The sequence below is a fragment of the Neolamprologus multifasciatus genome, chromosome 10 (genome assembly GCF_963576455.1).
Source record: "Neolamprologus multifasciatus chromosome 10, fNeoMul1.2, whole genome shotgun sequence".
Classification (NCBI taxonomy): domain Eukaryota; kingdom Metazoa; phylum Chordata; class Actinopteri; order Cichliformes; family Cichlidae; genus Neolamprologus; species Neolamprologus multifasciatus.
In genome coordinates, this window is record NC_140448.1 from 1,638,415 (window position 1) to 1,657,163 (window position 18,749).

At 38.6% G+C, this 18,749-nt stretch overlaps 1 protein-coding gene across 1 annotated transcript in view; it reads right to left on the reverse strand.

The window, feature by feature from the left end:
* opcml (opioid binding protein/cell adhesion molecule-like) overlaps positions 1-5,504 on the reverse strand; it is a 401,362-nt gene extending 395,858 nt beyond the window's left edge. The window contains exon 1 of the mRNA XM_085173864.1: positions 5,166-5,504. Within this exon, the coding sequence (XP_085029990.1) occupies positions 5,166-5,226 (61 nt within the window). The 5' untranslated portion in view covers positions 5,227-5,504. The remainder of the gene's footprint in view (positions 1-5,165) is intronic.
* Between the last annotated feature and the right edge of the window lie 13,245 nt (positions 5,505-18,749).

Below are 18,749 nucleotides of genomic sequence, written 5' to 3' on the forward strand. Positions count from 1 at the left end.
GAGATAATACAACACCCGACAAAGGACAGCAGAAAACAGAAACAATATAAGCAAGAGTAATTAGGGAGAGTGGACACACATGCCGAACAAAGCTGGAATGAGTTGACCTAACAACACAGAGGAAGCAAAACTACACAGACTGAACAGAGGACAGGACACTGTCAAAGTATAACAGGAAACACCAAGACACAGACTAATTCCCACAACATGACACAGGGAACGGGAAGAAAGAACACTCAGGGAAACTAGATGGACTTGGAAGACAACGGGAGAAGACACACATGACGGGCTGGGGAGAAAGTACATGAAGCAGGGTAGACATGGAAGATTATGTAAATCACAAGGGAGATGAGACAGAGGGAGACACGAGCATAACTTAAGAGACATACACAGAGGACAAGACAGACCTACACAGGAAACAGGGAATGACACATAAACAAGCAAACTCGCATGATGGGATAACCTAAAACATAACTAAGACATGCTAACAGTAAACAGTAGAACTTAGCATTTCTCTAATACAGCAAAATAGGAATTAAAATATAAAAACCACTCAAAATGCTGGGTCACTGATCTACACAGTTAATCACATTCAGTTAAAAGCAAATGTGTTCCTTAATAGAGCTATATTAAATTAAAAATTAGTTGATCAAGCTGCTTCTTGTGACATTTTTTAGGAAATTCTGGTCGGTCTGTGGCAGAGGTGTCCAAACGTACAGCCCGTGGGCCAGTCTGCTGGATAAATTTTGAAAGTAAAAGATTCATAAAAGTCGGAGGAAATCGGACAATTCATGGAGAAAAAAAGGAAATCCAGTGATGGAATTACAGCGTCAGGAAGGGCTGCAGGATCTTGCATTTCTGATGGATATTACAGAGCACTTGAATATTCTGAACAAAATGTTCCAAGGCCACAAAAAAGTTGTCACACAGTTTATGAGAGCATCCATGACATTCAAACTGAAGGTGACTGTAACAAACCCACAGTAGACCCGGGTGCACGTTCATGCTTTGCAGCATGGTTGCTTGTTCACACAACTCAGCACACACGCATTCCAGCTGCCAGCCATACACCAAAAACAACAACAACAACATGATAGAACCCTATTTAGTCTTTTGTCCCAGGGAGACATGATTGTGGATGCCTGGCGGGTGTGTTCACCTACCCTGCAGTGGCATCGCCTACCACGCCCCGCCACACTGACTTTGTGGGAGACACAGCTGTCAAGTGGTGACCCTGCACATTTCCCTTGCCTAAGAAAGGTATGGGCCAAAAGGGATTAATGATGGCATGAAACAGTATAAAGAAGAGATTTCAGGATTGCCGTGTGAGAAACGGTTTTAGATCTTTGGTGAATTCGAGACAGAATTTGCAGTTTTTCGCTCACCCTTCACACTCATTTGAAGAAAAGTTTTCCTCAGTAGATTTGGACACATTTTATCAATATCTCTTGCCAGCATACCCTAAATCAGTGGTTCCCAAACTTTTTTCGCTGGGCCCCCCTTTGTTTTACAGAAAAATGTTCGCCCCCCTCACGCACGCGCGCACACACACACGCATGCACTAACACATCCCTCAACCACACACACCCATATTTTGCTCAATTGCGGTTTATTTCAACCTCAAACATTTAGTAAACAATTAAGCAAATACAAGTAATCTGCAGGTAGTAAGAAAATAAACTACTAACTCTTTTACGCTACGTCCACACCTACACGGGTATTTTTGAAAACGCAGCTGTTTCGTCCACAAGTAAACGGCGTTTCGAATCACCAAAAACTGAGATTTTTTAAAACTCATTTTTTGCGTTTCTGTGTGGACGAGGAATACAGAGTTTGTCATGCAACGTCAAAGGTACAGTATGTGTCTTTTTTTACGTCAGCTGTGCGCCACGTTATTGTTTACATGAGAGGAATTGCAGAATGGCAGATAGAGACAAAATACTGTTAATTTGACTATCTGCAGGTTTTACACGCTTACATACACACACGCAGTTACTGTCCCTCTATTTAGAAAGGCAGAGGCGTCACGGTGTAATTATTGTAGTTGTTTTTTTCCTGTGTAATAATATTCAACATTGCTGTCAATACATTTTTCAAAAAATGCCTCTTTGTGCAAAATGGGTTTAAAAACATAAACAACTGTGGGATACTGTTTTTCCGTGATTTAGACAGGGAAAACAAATCGTGGCAGGATCAGCCTGATATTATTTGTATCCCGCTGTAACTTTACTGTATAAAGAGCTAACATCTCCAAAATGTCAGGAGTAGTTATTTATTACAACAAGTGTTTGTGAACTAAAAATCAAGAATGTGGGATACTGTTTGTCCGTGATTTGAAGAGCCCAGCGCTGCTCCCGACGAAGGGAAAACCAATTCTGCAGGGAGACCTACCTCGGCACTTGTGCAGGTGAAGCCAAAGGGAAGATATGCTTCACCATATTTTCTAGTCTTTGGCTTAGAATGAAGTTGGTTTGGAAACATATTCAGCGATGCTTCATTTCCTGCTTTGTGTTTGTGTGGGAGCCCCATGGTTGTTTTGTTTTTTTTCCCCTTTTCATGCCGCGCCACCCCTGCAATGGCTCTGCGCCCTCCCTAGGGGGCGGGCCCCACACTTTGGGAAAGTCTGGCTACAAAATGTTTTTGCATGTTTGGGACAACCTACCATTGTGAACAAGTTTTCTCAGTGATGAATATCAATAAAACAAAATTGCACTCAAGGCTCACACATAAACACTTAGATGACTGATACTGATGCACTTGTGCAGACCAAAAGATGCTAAGTTTCAGGAGCAAAAACAAAGTAGCCTAGAAATGGCTAACTCCTTGTAAATGTTGGTTTAGACTCCGATTACACCAAAAATAGTTCTGTGAAAATGAATTCTTGTTGTAGAAACAGTTGAGAAATATTCAATTTAATGTAAGTCAACAGCTTCACTGCAAAAGAGTTTGGTTTGATGGAATCCTATTGTTCATGCAATGCAATAAAATTTAAAGTGCAATACTATATTTTTCAGTTGCAAATGCCTTTGACTTAACATTTTGTTTGTATTTGTGCAAACAGCTGTCTTAAGAAATCTGAGGTTGTTAAATGTTTCGATATGTTTTCTAAAAGGATATTTGATTAAATATGAAGATTTTTGTAATGTATGTAAACATGGGCTTATTATTATTTATCTAATTACATAATGACTGTACTCCTCTGACATCTAATTAGGCTGTATGTGGTATGTGAACCCAACTGAGTTTGACACCCCTGGTCTATGGTTTTTTGTATTAAAAGGTGTCATAAAACACATACGTGTCAGTGGTTCTTGAAAAATTAAGTGGTATCTGCAAGCTACTTGCTTATTAAGTCCTCGTGATTACACTTTTCCCAGGCTGAGAAAGAAGAAGAAGAAAAAAAAGGGAAACAAGAGGGTCACAGTTCTAGTGAACAGCCATCCTGTCACTGGCTAAAAATAACTTGATTCTTGCATATTGAAAATGAGAATTCAAACACTAACTCTGTTCAACTTTAATGTTTTTTCATATATATCAATATCAGTTTAATTTGCTGATGCAGATGAACTTTTTGAAATGTCATCAGCTCATCTGAGCTCATAAAGTACAGTGACCTTTCCCTCTGTTATCTAAATGCAAAGATAAAGTCATCACAGGTTCGAAGAGTGACGTTCCAGATAGTTTCAGCCAAAAAAAAGTAAACAAAGCCAGCAACAGAATGAGTTTTTCAGCAAGGCATATTAATAATGTAACACTATCCTCTCTCACACAGTCACAGTGACACACACACACATACCATAAGTTCTGTAAACAATTTTCTGACCAAAACACAACAACACAACACTTTTCAAATTCAACATAGCTTTCTCTATCAATACTGACAGTCAAATAGCTGATTCTGATACAGGTATGTAGAGAATACATATGAAAGTGAACCAGGGCAACACTTTAAAAAGACATGTATATTCATGACATGACATGTATATAAACCCTTTCTCATGCTATTTGCATCTACCATTTAAGATCTCTTCACATCTGCAGTAAATTGCTGCAGATGCTCTATGGTCTGTGGTGGCAAATCCGCTTTTTTATTCTGCAGTGTACTGGGGAGGCAGCATCGGAAACAAGGATGCAAAGAGGCTGGACAAACAGAGATACAGATTTAATTCAGCTATGGTTTTAAAAAAATTTTTTTAATCTTTTTTAAAAGCTAATGTAAAGCTAGTGACAATAATGATAATGAATAACTGTAATGTGATTCTTCTATTTAAAGAAATGCATTCTGATTATTCTGGTGTGCTAGAGAGAAGTTTCTTTAAAATGTTGTAGATTTTTTTCTGTTAATAAAATGCAAATGCACTTAGTCACATATCACATATTTCCCCTGTCAAATACCTCGCATAATCCAGTTCACATAATCCCTTTGAGGGGGGAAAAACATTTCTCTCACTACAGGTGCTTTGGGAGCATATTTGCATTTTGAGATGTCAGGCTGATTTAACATAATTTTACTACATCACATTTCCTGACATCACAAGGAAGTTCAGTCAGTGAGACCATGTCCAGGGTTCGCTGACAGGAAAGTGTCATGTGTCAACGCACTAAAAAACTAAAATGTTTGCCTAATACCCATGCAGCTATTTAAGACACTCTAAGACAACAACAACTTCTGCAGTCTAATAATACTGCAGCTCCACTCCAAACATCTCCAAACATCATAAATATTGACGTCTGCATACATTCTTTGGATGTACTAATTATTTCAGCTGAACAAATATAAAAAACAAACACAGGGACCACAAAAAAATTAATTTTATTGGTGAGTGTAAAAAAAATTCTCTGTTCAACTCAGTCTTATACTTGTAAAGAATCATAAGTGTCTGTGGTGGAGGGAACTTTTTCAGTCTTTGTGCATGAGTATTCTTGGAGGAATGCAGGGATCTTTTGTAAATTTCTAATCTTTAGACTTCCACGTAAAAAAAACCTTACAAAAAGTTTTACTGACAGAATTTATTGACAAAGATGAGTAAGAAAGCAAGAGAGAAAGGGGCTATGACTGAACAGTGGACACCTGTGTGTTGACAGGAATAGGAAAGCCACATAAAAAAAACAGCAGCATGTAAACAAAGACCTACGGAAAACTGGAGAAAAAGAAGGTGCCTTACCTGGGAACACAAGCGCAGCAAACACCCATGACAGGATGATGAAGCATACCGAATTATACATGCTTCCCAAACAGCGCTGATTCTGATCTCTTTGGTTCTTATGTAGACACTCTTTTTGTATCTTCCGACAACAAAGCTTTCAGAAAGCTGCCCACTTTGCTTTTTTTCCTCTCTGCCTTTTCTTTGACTGTCAGTCTGAATAGCTTTTCATCCCCATTTGCAGGTTGTACTGAAGACTCACTGCAAATACCAGTTGGCGCCCTCATGTAGGGAGGCAGTGAGAGAGAGAGAAAGAGAGAGGCTGGTTCCTCAAGCAATGATCGCTCTCCCCCTCTTCCTCATACTACAGCGCATACAAGGATCACTACTCTACAAGACTGGGTGAAGAGGAGGAGCCTCTGCTCATCCATAATTGGCTGATACCTCTGCCGATCAACAGCACTCAGTTGTAGCTCTGTGGAGTTTGTATTTCCTTACTTTGAATCTTCTATCTCCAGTTCTTTTTTCTTTTTATGAAATAATCAGAGTAGATTAAAAGATAAAGATAATAAGATAAGATGAGATATTTACAAAAAAGGATAAAAGATAATAAAGGACTGCTATTTAATACATAAAAAACAAAGCTGCCTCCACATGCAAAAGGTAATCTGGGAGTGGGTAATCTTGGCTAATCTTGGATGCAGTATCTTCAAGAAATTTGATCTTATATTTCAAGTGATGTGACATTTATTTGAATGAGGGGCCATAATGCATACAAAAGCACAGCCAGACAAAAATGACCCTTTAAGATATGCTCCATAAGCGTTGTATTTCTCAATATAATTTTATAAATTTAAGATTTGTTGGAAATATGTGGCCCCTACCAAAGACTGCCTGTGGCCGACTTTGGTGGGGGGCGCTCCTGCTCAAAAATATATTAGGCATCAGCTGTCAGCATCAGCTGGTAGCCGCTGGGCTGTTTTTGGACATAGTGTGCTTGCTTGCCTTGCCAGGTCGGCTTGCGAAGCTAGCGGCAACTATCCCGTCTCCGTTGGATTGTTAAATGTCCGATCCATCTCCTGCAAGGGACCTCTTGTCTATGATCTTCTTGATGGTCATAAAGTGGACTTTCTATGTCTGATCGAGACCTGGCAGCATCAAAATGATTTCACCTAACTCAATCTGACCACTCTGCCTGGATTTGTTTACACCTACCAACCCCATGTGTCGGGACGTGGGGGTGGCCTTGCAATCCTGTACAACAGCAGGTGTAAGGTATCTTCTCTTTGTGCTCCTGCCTACTCCTCATTTAAATCCACGATGTTACAAATTAATGGACCAATTCCCACATTAGTTGCTGTTTACCATCCACCTAAACCCAACTCTGACTTTTTAACTGATTTTTCTAACTTTCTTGCTGAAATTCTACTCTTATCTCCAAATACACTACTGCTGGGCAATTTTAATATCCACATGGGCAGAACATCGAATTCATCCACAAGAAATTTTATATCCTGATTGGACAATTTTGACTTATACTAATAGGGGGTGGCTGTAGCTCAGGCAGTAGAGCAGGCCATCTACTGATCAGAAGGCTGGTGGTTTGATTCCTGGCTTCCCCTAGTCTGCATGCCAAATATCCTTGGGCAAGATATTAACCCCAAATTGCTCTCCGATGCATCCATCGGAGTATGAATGTGTGTGAATGCTTCTTAGAAAGCACTTAGAACAATGTGCTGGTGTGAATGGGTGAATGCACAAGTTGTGTAAAGCGCTTTGAGTGCTCATAAGAGTAATATATGGACGTTCCCACACACTGCAAAAGACATATTTTGGATCTTGTTTGCTTGTCTTTGCTAGAACAATTTACCTACCATTGATGCCTCAGCTTCTATAGAAGACCTGTGTGGTGGAATTAAGGCACGGCGGGACCACAGATCCATTTTTTGAGCCATCTTTATTTAACATTTGCATCACACCACCACAACCCCACACCAACCCCTGAGTCCCCGTGTTTTAACACGGCGGGCGTGATTGCGGATGCCGTGCAGGTGTGTCCGCACTGCACCGCAGACCACGCCCCACCACAACCTGGTACCTCACTATAACAAAGGACTTATCAACCTCTTAGATACCTTGGCTGCCTGGAACGTCTCTTCAGGAAAACGGGACTTACTATTCAAAAGGACATGTTTCTCAGTCCTACACAACATTATAAAGACGCTATTTGTCATCCTAAATCTGTTTACTACACTTCGATTATTGAATCGAAGAAAATTGAAGGAAACAGTTGCAATTTGTTTTTCTACATTACAAAACATTGTTAAACCTCCAGATACTTTAGCCACACATACACACTCTGCTGCAGCCTGTAACAAATTTATGGACTTTTTTTATACCAAGATTGTGAATCTTGCATTTTTTCTCCTACTCAACTGTCATCTTCTCTATCCAAATTTGAACTTCCTACAATTATTCAGCTATCTGCCATAATTACTAAATTAATTAAATTACCTCCAGTAGTAACCTTCAAGTGATATGTATAATATACAACAATGTAGATGCTATTGAACCAGTGTGACAAAAATCAAATTTTAGATATGTCTTCATGACTGTGCAGTTCTTCTGACAGAAAAATTCAGACTCATACCATTGTTTTGCCTGATTTGCTAGTGGTGTGGCATTTTTTTAACCATTCACTTTGAAGCAATAAGAAGCAATAAAACACAACTCACCACACATAAAACTATGCTAATGGAAAATTGTGCAAAAGAAATATCAAAAGCAAAGATAATCATTCTGCATCACTGTTATAGGGATTAATATGCTGCTGCATGTGTTTATGATAGAGCTCATTTGAAACACTATTCAGCATAACATCCAGCATCATAAAATATAAAGGATATGTTTTTAGTGGCTGTCCTTAGGGGACATCCTCGCTCTAAAATAATAATAACAATATTACAATATTAATAATTTTTAAAAAGGCAAATGAATTAAAAGGCTTGAGCAGTGTGTGACAGGGTTAACTGTCAATATCTACAAGGCGAATTCAAAATATTAATGAAAAAATGAACGTGGCGTTTTGGCAAAACAGCTTGTTAATTTGATTACATTCTGATATTCACATAGCTGCTAATCTGAAATCAATTTGTCTGTTTCATTAGATTGGACCTGTTGATAGCTGCCATCCCCTCTCCATTATTATCATCCCACCTTTCCTTGCTAATGTACAAAATACATTATTGACAACTTTTTCATCTTTCGTCTTATATACATCACACATGTTGATCAAGGTGGCTAGAGAAAGGAAAGTGTCTGTTACATCTGTTACTATTCTAAATCACTGAAGCTCATTTACTTGGTAAAGCTAGCTGTGTTTACATACCAATCATTGGCCATAAGTGATTTCAGAGCAGTGAAAATGGAACCAGTGGTAGCTTGCCTCACGTACTTGTAGAGCTTTGAAACAAGGACTGCTTTCAATTACAATAACTGAATGCAGTCACAAAATTTCAGTTATGTAAAGGATGGATGCAAATGTTATTTGACAGGTAATGAGTTTTATGAGGGAGAAAGATTGCTTTAGTTTGGAAAGTATTAATTTATGTCTATTTTTAGATTGGCATGTCATGATGGAGTGCCCCTGAGACCGGGGGTATTTAATTACAATTTAAGGAGTTCAAGTTAGAGAAAATCTGCTGCTGCAGTAATAGTTTTGAACTGAATTGTTTTTGATTATTTTTGAGTGTTTTTGAACTCAGCCCTCTGTTGGTTGATCATTTTCATCAACCGATGTAGCATCCTTATGTTCCTAACCCAGTACACAGTCCATATCAGTATAGATATTCAGTATGATTTTTTTTTCACCCATTGAACTCTGATGTGATTCCCAAGTGTTTTATCCCTAAGTTCTTAAATTCTTTTCAGCTGTATATTTTGAAGTAGCCTAATAGTTTTATTGATCTCTGTATATATTCAGCAACAGGGTCTCAAGTAAATATAAACTTGAATTGTCAAATTAAATAATAACGATATCATTATAAAACAGATTCTTTTACATTTGAAATAAAGACCTTTTGAGAAAGTTGTCTTCAAATAAAGTGCTCAATTTAAAAAAAAAAAAGAAAAGGGATAGTTTCACTTTCCATTTTCTTCTTTCTCCCTTTACAATTCAAATGTAAACAGTGTCTGCAAGTATTAAAAGGGTCAAGGTCCATGGGAGTGTCCATGGTGTTTGTGTTTTGTGGCTGTCGGTCTCCTGTCCACCCCTTTAGGGTGGACCCTCCTATGTCTCACCTGGACCTCGTGTACGTGCAATCAGCAGGAGGGCTTCTTAAACCCAGAGCAGTCTGCCATGCTTTGCTAGTCTCTTGTGTGCCATCTGGCGGTAATTAGATCACTCTTTCTTGTAGTTAAAATAATTGCCTTTTCCTTGAGTAACCTTATTCTCCCTAGGGTTGACGTTTCCATAAATCAAACCATCAGGAGTGAACTTACCTTCCTCTGCTCTGGTGATCTCTGGCTCCTTCTCCTACCTGGTTGCCTGCCCTCCAACCTGCCACTACACCCCACATTCTCAGACTGTGAGCTGACCTCCACTGACCTACCCTCCTCAGGACTCTCTAAAACTGGATCTGCAAATTAAGGGAGAACAAAGCTCACCAGCAAACTCCCTTCAGTCAGTTGCTCCTAACCACGAGACAATAACTGTTTCTCCGTCTCCTTGCAGAGCCCCCCTAGTTCCTCCTTCCCTTGTCGCCACACTCCTCTCCGTAAATCCAGTGTCAGTCGCCGTCTTGTCACCTCAGTTATTTCCTTCCCCCTAAGTCTCCCTCCTTGTGTTTGTTTGGTTCCCCGGTTTAATAAAATCTTTGTAAATAGTATACCAGAGTCTGCGTTTGAGTCCATCCCTTGGGCAAAACTGCCAGGTTTATGACAAACAGCAGCTTTAACCCTACTGTTCACTTGGGATGAGTTAGAATGCACGTGATTGGTTGGTGTGTTTCAAATGTGCAGGGAAAGAACTATATAGACTGGAATAACCCAGCCAAAAATATGAGAAAATGTGCATAAATTAAAATAGGAAAGGTCTGTTAGACTCTAATAAGTCCAAAATGGCATCTGAGCCAGGATCTGGACCATAGTCAACCTATTGATAACCCAGAGTCTATAGTGTTATTGTAAACCTTTGATACCTTGGATTTTTTTTCCTGATTTTGTTAAAATCTCTAAACTTTCATTGCATTATATTTAGTGTTCACTGACTATATTTACAAGCCAACAATAAAAGAGAGGCCTGCTAAAACCTGTCACATGAAAATATTCATATTCACTTATGGATTTTATTATGCTTTAAATCTAGAGGTAGTAAGGAGTTATGGATGAAGTTATGTATAGAGAGTTCTATACTAGGTGCTAATGCAAGAGCAATGTCACCCATTGCAACAGCATCTATGTAAAACAGTAGGATCACAACAACAAGAGGGCAGGGATAGCTCAGTAGTTAGAGTAGTCGCCCCATGATCGGAAGGTCTGGGTTTCAAATTCACTGAACGGCTACCCTGAGGTACCCCTGAGGGAGGTACAGTCCCTACACACTGCTTCCGAGGCGCTGGATTGGTGGCTGCCCACTGCTTCACTGAGTGAATGGGTTAAATGCAGAGGACTTATTTCCCTACGGGGATCAATAAAGTATACATTATTATTACAATGGTTTAGCTAATTGCACACAGTGCATTTTTACTGCATACCTGCTACAGTTAAAGTAAAAGTAAAGTACATAATACATATACTTGCTTTTGATTTTGGTGATCAAAAATATATTTTTGACCTGTTGTCAACAGAGGAGTGTTAATCTCCAAAAGCTGATTCTGTTCATCTGGACGTAGCGTTTTGTGGGAGAAACGTTTCGTCACTCATCCAAGTGACTTCTTCAGAGGAGTGTTAATTTTATTCAAAAACTGATTGGGTTTTTTTGTTTTTTGGATATGGCAGTTGTGGTAGATCGGCACCAATTTAAAGACATTACTAGCCCCAAGTAATATGAACTTGTCTGAGAACAGTTTTGCTTTTTTTCCTGGCATGGCATCAAACTGTTGCCCATCTGCTGTAGTGCAAGTGACATCTTTCTTGGTCTTAAGCCCAAGTAAGAACAAAGTGCTGCAAAATAAACATACAAAAGTGACCACTGTGCAAATTAGCTGGTTTCCCACTGGGGATATCAAACATCAACTGATGCAATTAGAGGAGAGATTATCTTTGGTTCAATAGAGAATGCCTGCAGAATTTATTCTGTCAGATATCGAGTCAGAACTGACTACAGGGGATGTCTAGGTCTTCACAATTAGTCTAATAGATTATTATCTCTGTCTTTTCATTGGGAAGCTCATTTGGTTCCAGAAGCTGATTATCTGGAGAAATAAATTAGCATATTTTGAGTCAAAGCCTTCTTCATAATATCAGATGCACTTATTCTTTGGGTGGTGAAGTTCAGGCCTTCTGTCACATAGTTAATATTGTCATCTAACTGTTTCTTCACTGAAAACCCCACCCATTTAAGTCATTGTCTGTGAAATTCACACAGCTCACAGCAACACAGTTGAATGGATACCAATAGACTTAGTATCATCATTTAGCAAAAACAAGGTACAGTTGTGGTGCATTCAAAATGTCTGTATAAATCTATCTATCCACCTCCACTAATATTTAGTTAAATATAGTTCCAGTGTTCTAGGAAAACTTGGTAGAGTTTGCATATTTTCCTGGAGCAGACTACTGCTTGGTGTAGCCTGCTTCACTGATTCCAAAACCAGTTGTGATGTGTATTTTTGGGTGGCTGTGGTTGAGGTAGAGTGGCTTGTCTAAGAATTGGAAGGTTTGTGATTCGACCGCTGGTTGCTCCAGTTTGCGTCCCAAAGTATCCTTGAATTGAACCTGAATTCCAAGTTGTTCCCAATATGTTTATCAAAGCACTTCAATGAAGAAAAAAACTGACTGGGTGAATGAAACATGCTACATGAAGTGCTTTGAATTCTAGACTAGAAAAGTGCAACATGAGAACTGGTCCATTTACTATTTGTTTGGAATTGTTGATCAGTGATCCTAATCCTAGTGACCATGACAGCACAGCAATATTTTTTTCATAAATTATGTTTTTCTAAAACCAAAAGACCAACCAAATTAGAATTATTGTTAATTAATTTGAAACGTTATTTTTTCATTCATTCATGTAGTTGTAAAAAGCATTATATTATATTATATTATATTATATTATATTATATTATATTATATTATATTATATTATATTATATTATATTATATTATATTAACTAATTTGTGTCTTTTACACAAACACAAACTGGCTGGCTCATTTCATTTCCTCCTCCTTACCTACTTTGCTTTTATTTCTTACCTCCTATATCTAAGTTCTCTTTCATCTCTTTATTTAGTAGATTTGAGTGTCACCAATAAATAAACCTGGAGTTTAATGTAATGGTCACAGAGGGGATTAGCCAGTGCAGTAAACCAAGGAAAATCCAAATCTTTTATCAGGAGGCTTAGGGCATATAGGGTAGGCAATAAGAAAAGATCGGGAAAAGCAAATCGAGATAAATTAAGGAAATTCCTGGACAGTGTGACTACTTGGAGGGCGAGAAATTTGGGAAGGAACCAAGGAAGTGTTTATTGATGTGGCCAGAGACATGCATGGAGGAGCATGAGATGATTTTGATGTTAAAACTGTTAATCATTACCTGTAGTGGGGGAAATGCTGTAATTATTTAATCTGTGCTGGATTTCTAAGTATGATCACTTACAAAGAAAAGTCTCTAACCTTCTCTAATTTTTATGATAGTTTCATTTTAATGGAAAGAGACACAATATAATTCACAAATTTAGAAAAAAAACACATAAAAGTTAGGAATTGCACACATCTCAGGAGGGATTTTGACCCATTTTGCTTTGTAGAAGCTGACTAAGCCTTGGGTTTCTTGGTCACCATATGGCAGGAACTGATGTATCTATGGGATTGACCCATGTAAGTGAAAATAAAGAACCTTTCCAACCTTTACCAGAGCCTTTCCCAGATTTATTGCCATTAAGCAATGTTACAAAAAGAAATAATTGCATTATAAGTGCAAGAAGAGTTAAAGATAAGTTAAAAGAAATAAGTGCAAAATGCACATTTTCTTACTTTTTTGTGCAAAATTGATGATAATAAATATTAACTTGTTGTTGATGTTTAAGATGAGCTTATGATGCTAAAATACATATGAATCCTTTTTACTTTAGCTTTTACTTATGTATACAAATATTTAAGAATATATACTATATAAAGTGTGGTATAAAAACATATTCCAATTTCCTGCTAAGCCATTCCAGGATCTAAAGTCTACATGAATGATGTGATGACTCCACATTCTGAACCCTTGCTGGCATGACTCTGAGGCAGATGACAGGAACATCTGGAACAAGTCAATTTGGAAAACTCCTCACGTAAGCATGAGAAATCACAGCTCTTGCACTTGTACGCCACTGTTTATAAATCAGTAGTTTTGTGCTGTGGGCAGGAACAGGAAGTAAAGCACCATAGGAAAAGCATGTATAATCCCTTTGGCATGTGTAATTCCTTGGGAAAGATTTATTGGATGACAAAGACTGAGATAATAACTAGGCTGGCTTGAAGTGTACAACACTTAAATGCTATTAATATTAATTTACTTATATTGTCATATTTATTCATTACATGAACTGCATTTTGGGAATGTCACATTTTTGAATCAGGATTTAAAAAAAAGCATAGAATAAAAAGTCCATCCATCCATTTTCTTCCACTTATCCAGGGCCTGGTTGTGGGGGCAGCAGCCTACCCATATGGAAAATATATTTAAAAATCTTATAAAGTTTGTATCTGTCTTGTGTGAAACTTGTATGAAAAGCATAAAAGACTGAAAACAGATATAAGATCCCTTGAAAAATTCTATAAATGAAACTTGTATGTGTTGGATACTTACTAAAACAATATATGAAAGTAATGAGAAAGTGGCCACTTTCATGAGTAAATCATATAAGCCTTATATGATTCAATATATGAAGTAGGCCACATCTTATGCAAGTCTTTTTTTTATAAGTTTTTACTATTTCTTTTCCATATGGGTAACAGAGAAGCCCAGACCTCCCTCTCCCTAGCCTTTCCGGGCAACACCAAAGCGTTCCCAGGCCAGCCGAGAGATATAATCCCTTCAGCGTGTCCTGAGTGTGCCCCGGTGGGGCATGCCTTACTCTGAACCTCTCCCAGATGACCAAACCCCTCACCCTATCTCTAAAGAAGAAGCTAGAGGGAGATCATTTCCACCGCTTGTATCCGCAGTCTCGTTCTTTCGGTCACTACCCACAGCTCGTGACCATAGGTGAGGTTAGGGACATAAATCCACCAGTAAATTGAGAGCTTCACTGCAACCACAGCACCAATCCTCCCGGTCCATTCTCCAGTCACTCGTGAACAAGACCCTTGTTAAGATACTTAACAGTACCATGGCCCAGATTTGGAGGTGCTGATTCTTATTCCCACCTCTTCAAACTCTGCTGCAAACCCTTCCAGTGCAAGCTCGAGGCCATCGCCTGATGAAGTCAACACAAGCACCTCATCTGCGAAAAGCAGAGATGAGATTCTGAGACCACCCAAGTAAAAGCCTTCTACCACTGGGCTAGCCTAGAAATTCTGCCCATGCACCTTGGCATGTCATTGCAAGAACAAAAATAATTGATTATGCCATTAGCACAAAGACTATTTTATTTCCAAAAGATGTCTACATTTACATTCTAAATGTACTACTTTAATTAGTCTGTTAAAAAATGAATTATTCTCATTTACTTATGCAAAAACTTGGTAATATAACAGAACATAAAACATGTTTTACACTGAAATAACAAAATTTTTGAGGTCAGTACAGTCAGTCAGAATATTACTGCATTAATTATAAGTTATTATCTATAAATTTCAATTATGTTCTGGCTGGCAATATAAACTGCATTTGAGAATGTCATGTATTGTCTGTATTTGTTCCATCTCCAGTTTTAATTGTTCATTTTCCTTTGCATTAGTATGAGGCTATCAATGGCAAATTAGACAGGACAATTAGGCAACCATCTAAATACAGCACTACAGATCAATTGGGTCCAATTTTGCAGCTGAATGCAGCCGATTATCAGTCTGAAGTAAACAAAATGTTTCCAGGGCAGCACTGAGGCATCCATCATCTTTTATGAAACATTACTACAGCAGAATGATTTTCATACCACATTAATAAAGGTGATGATTACGATTCTAACTTTGCTGCATCAGCACCTCCTCTCATTCAACTCTCCAGTTGTTTTATGCCATTCTCAACTGTAAGAGCATAAGAAAATGAGAATAAAGAATTATTGTGTCTTTATGCATTAATTTATGCCACATTTCAAATAAATGTTTCTCACATCTATAATATGTAGAACTGTTTATTTTTTTTCATGCATTAAGCGCTGGTAATTTGTACATAAATGGCTAAGCAGTAACTGTGCATTCTTTAGTGTGCCTTTGAAGAGCATACAAACCTGGATCACTCTGTCCAGACATGCATTATAGTTTACAAACACTGTTCAAGATTCTTCAGCTGTGACTCTCATTATGAAGAAAATACATTGAAAGTGGCCATAAAACAGATAAAACCAGCAAACAGTCAAAACAGAGTTACAGTCACCTAACTAAAACCAGATTTAAAACCTCTCTTACTCTACTGTTGATCCCTGTGCACTTTTCCAGAAACATTGATTTTTCCCAGTGGAATGAACTCTCTGTTAGCATTTTCTGTGCTGAGATTAATAATTAGATTGATATTTATTGTATCTCACCAACAAGCTTGTTAACAGGTTAATTAAAAATGTTCGCACCTTTTACAGTACATCACATATGCCATTCTGATATTTGGCATTGCTTTTCAGAGTCATAGTTATGGCCTAGGAGTGTTATAGCACCTATAATAATTGAAGTACCTTCCTCTGTTCAACACTTTATACACTATATTGCCAAATGTATTCATTTGTCTGCCTTCACATGCATATGAACTTGGATGACATCCCATAGTTTTTAAGATAACGTCAGCCCACTCTTTCCAGGTTCAGCTCTTCTGGAAGGGCCTTCCACAAAGTTTAGGGGTGTTGATGAGAATTTTTGACCATTCTTCTAGAAGTGCATGAGATGGATAAGTGTGGATAAGAAGGCCTGGCTTGCAGTCTTTGCTCTAAGTCTTTGTTCCCAACGTTGTGTTGTGTCAAGTTGACACTCCCTGAGCACCTAGCAGTACAAATTAACCAGCTGTAGTCAATGAGAGACACCCAGAATCGCTAACTGAAGGCCGGACAATCCTGATCCCCAAGGACCCCCACAAGGGATCGGTCCCATCCAGCTACCTGCCGATAACCTGCCTCAGTACCACATTGAAACTCCTGTTAGGCATCATAGCGACTAAGATGAATAGGCATATGGCTCAATACATGAGTGTGGCATAGGAAGGTATTGGCAAGAATATCAGAGGAGCGAAACACCAGCTGCTGATAGACAGAGCAGTCTCTGGAGACTGCAAGACCAGGCTGACCAACCTGTGCCCTGCCTGGATTGACTGCAAGGCCTATGACTTGATGCCCCACACACACTTCCTGAAATGCCTGTAACTGTACAAAATCAACAGGACCCTAAGACCCTTCATCAAGAACTTAGGAACTGGGGATGTGGCATACAACATTAGAGGCCAGCTTCAAGCCTATAGCACAGATTGCCATCACGTGTGGGATCTATCAAGGAGATGCTCTGTCCCCATTGCTGTTCTGCATAGGCCTAAACCACCTTCGTCAAATCATTAACCATACTTGCTACGGATATCGACTATGGAATGGCACCCACCTCCTCTACATGCACTCAAAAAACAGATTCAGGTCCTTCTTTCAAAGAACACATACAAATTTTGTTAGTTGTTCATAGATGTAATTAAAAAATACCAAATTAATTTGGTTTTCTTTGTGTAAACTTAAAATTATTCTAAACCAGCAGAGGCTGATTCTGAACACAAAATGAATGAGTTTGTTGGGGCACTGGCGGTAGGGGGAGTACATTTTTGCACATGCGCATTTGTATGCTCAAAGAAATAAATTCAAGCCCCTCTTTAAGCTGAAACATTTTTTTTATCTCACTCAACGCAAATGTAGCAATCCAGCGTTACTGCTATTATTATTCGTTTGGTGAACCTAAATTATTTTCTCTCAAAGCGGTCTTTGTTACAAGAACACAAAGTTATTGAGTTACACAACAGTCCGCCCTCTTCGAAAATTTTGCGCTCTTTCAGGATCACCTAAATGAATGCAGCTGCTCTTGGCCTCTCTGTACTTTTTGGATAAAACTACACCTTTAGGTAAGGTAACATATTAATTTTTCATATAACCAACTGTGTATTTCTCTATGAGCTGAATGTAGAGTACTGCTATTTATCATAGAAGCTTGTAACAGTTGTTTTTTGAACTTTTGGTGGTGCTACCATTCTCCTCTCTGCTGGAATACTATTTTTTTTTTACCAAATAGACAGGTCTTTTCAAAAGCGCCTTGTTTTAGAGGACAAATTATGTAGCCACCAACTTTTAAGTACTGGAAGCTTGTGCTAGCTTAATAGCAGCTAGCCAGCTGCCATGTGCTCAATGAAAGATGATCTCCTAAGGCCAACTTCATTCTTACTGTTTTCTTTTTATAATCTAAAAATGTGTCATTCTGTGTTTATTACTATATAATGCCATATTCTAGTAGAAATTATTGTTTTGAGGTGTCTTTAACATAGGGTTGCCAACTCCCTGAAAAATAAATAAGGGATGCCTCATGGCCAGGGCTGGGCGACCCGATTCTCTTCACCCTTCCCAGTGTGGGGAATTTCTTAGCTCTTTTTTTTGTGTGTGAAATTATTTTTCTAACCATTTGACAAAGTGCGTCCCTTTTCAGCTCAATACTTTTGTTTCTAAATACGGAAGAATTCCATTTTTCAAGGGACGGTTGGCAAACCTACTTTAACAGCAATGTATAGTTTACTGAGCGTGCTACCAAAAGTGAACCATGTGGCCGTAAGAGTAACTGCAGTCAGCACAACACGCACTCCTGTGACGTTCAAACCTATTTATTATTAGAAATGATTTCTTTATTTATTATTCGCTACCGCCTAGATTATAAGAAAATGCTGTGTCAGGGGGAAGCGTTGGAAGGAGAGGCTGATGATAGTCGCGGGGTTAGTAGGGGAGGGCACTGGAGAACCAGTGAAGTTTGGCAGTGCGTTTTGCATAATATGTTCCCCTCCAAGTGACAGAGCTCTATTTCTTAACCAAGGTATTGTTTCTGTTTTTCAGACCTCCTCCACTGAGGATGAACGGTTGAGATCCATGCAGCAACTGTCATGGGTATTTACACCATCACAAGAGAAGGCATTCAGGAGCCAGAGGATGTGGGAGTTGTCATTGATGGTGCTACAGTTATGAACAACCTCGGTAGTGTCTTCTTTGGACTGATTTATGCACTTGATCTGAGCTATCCAAATG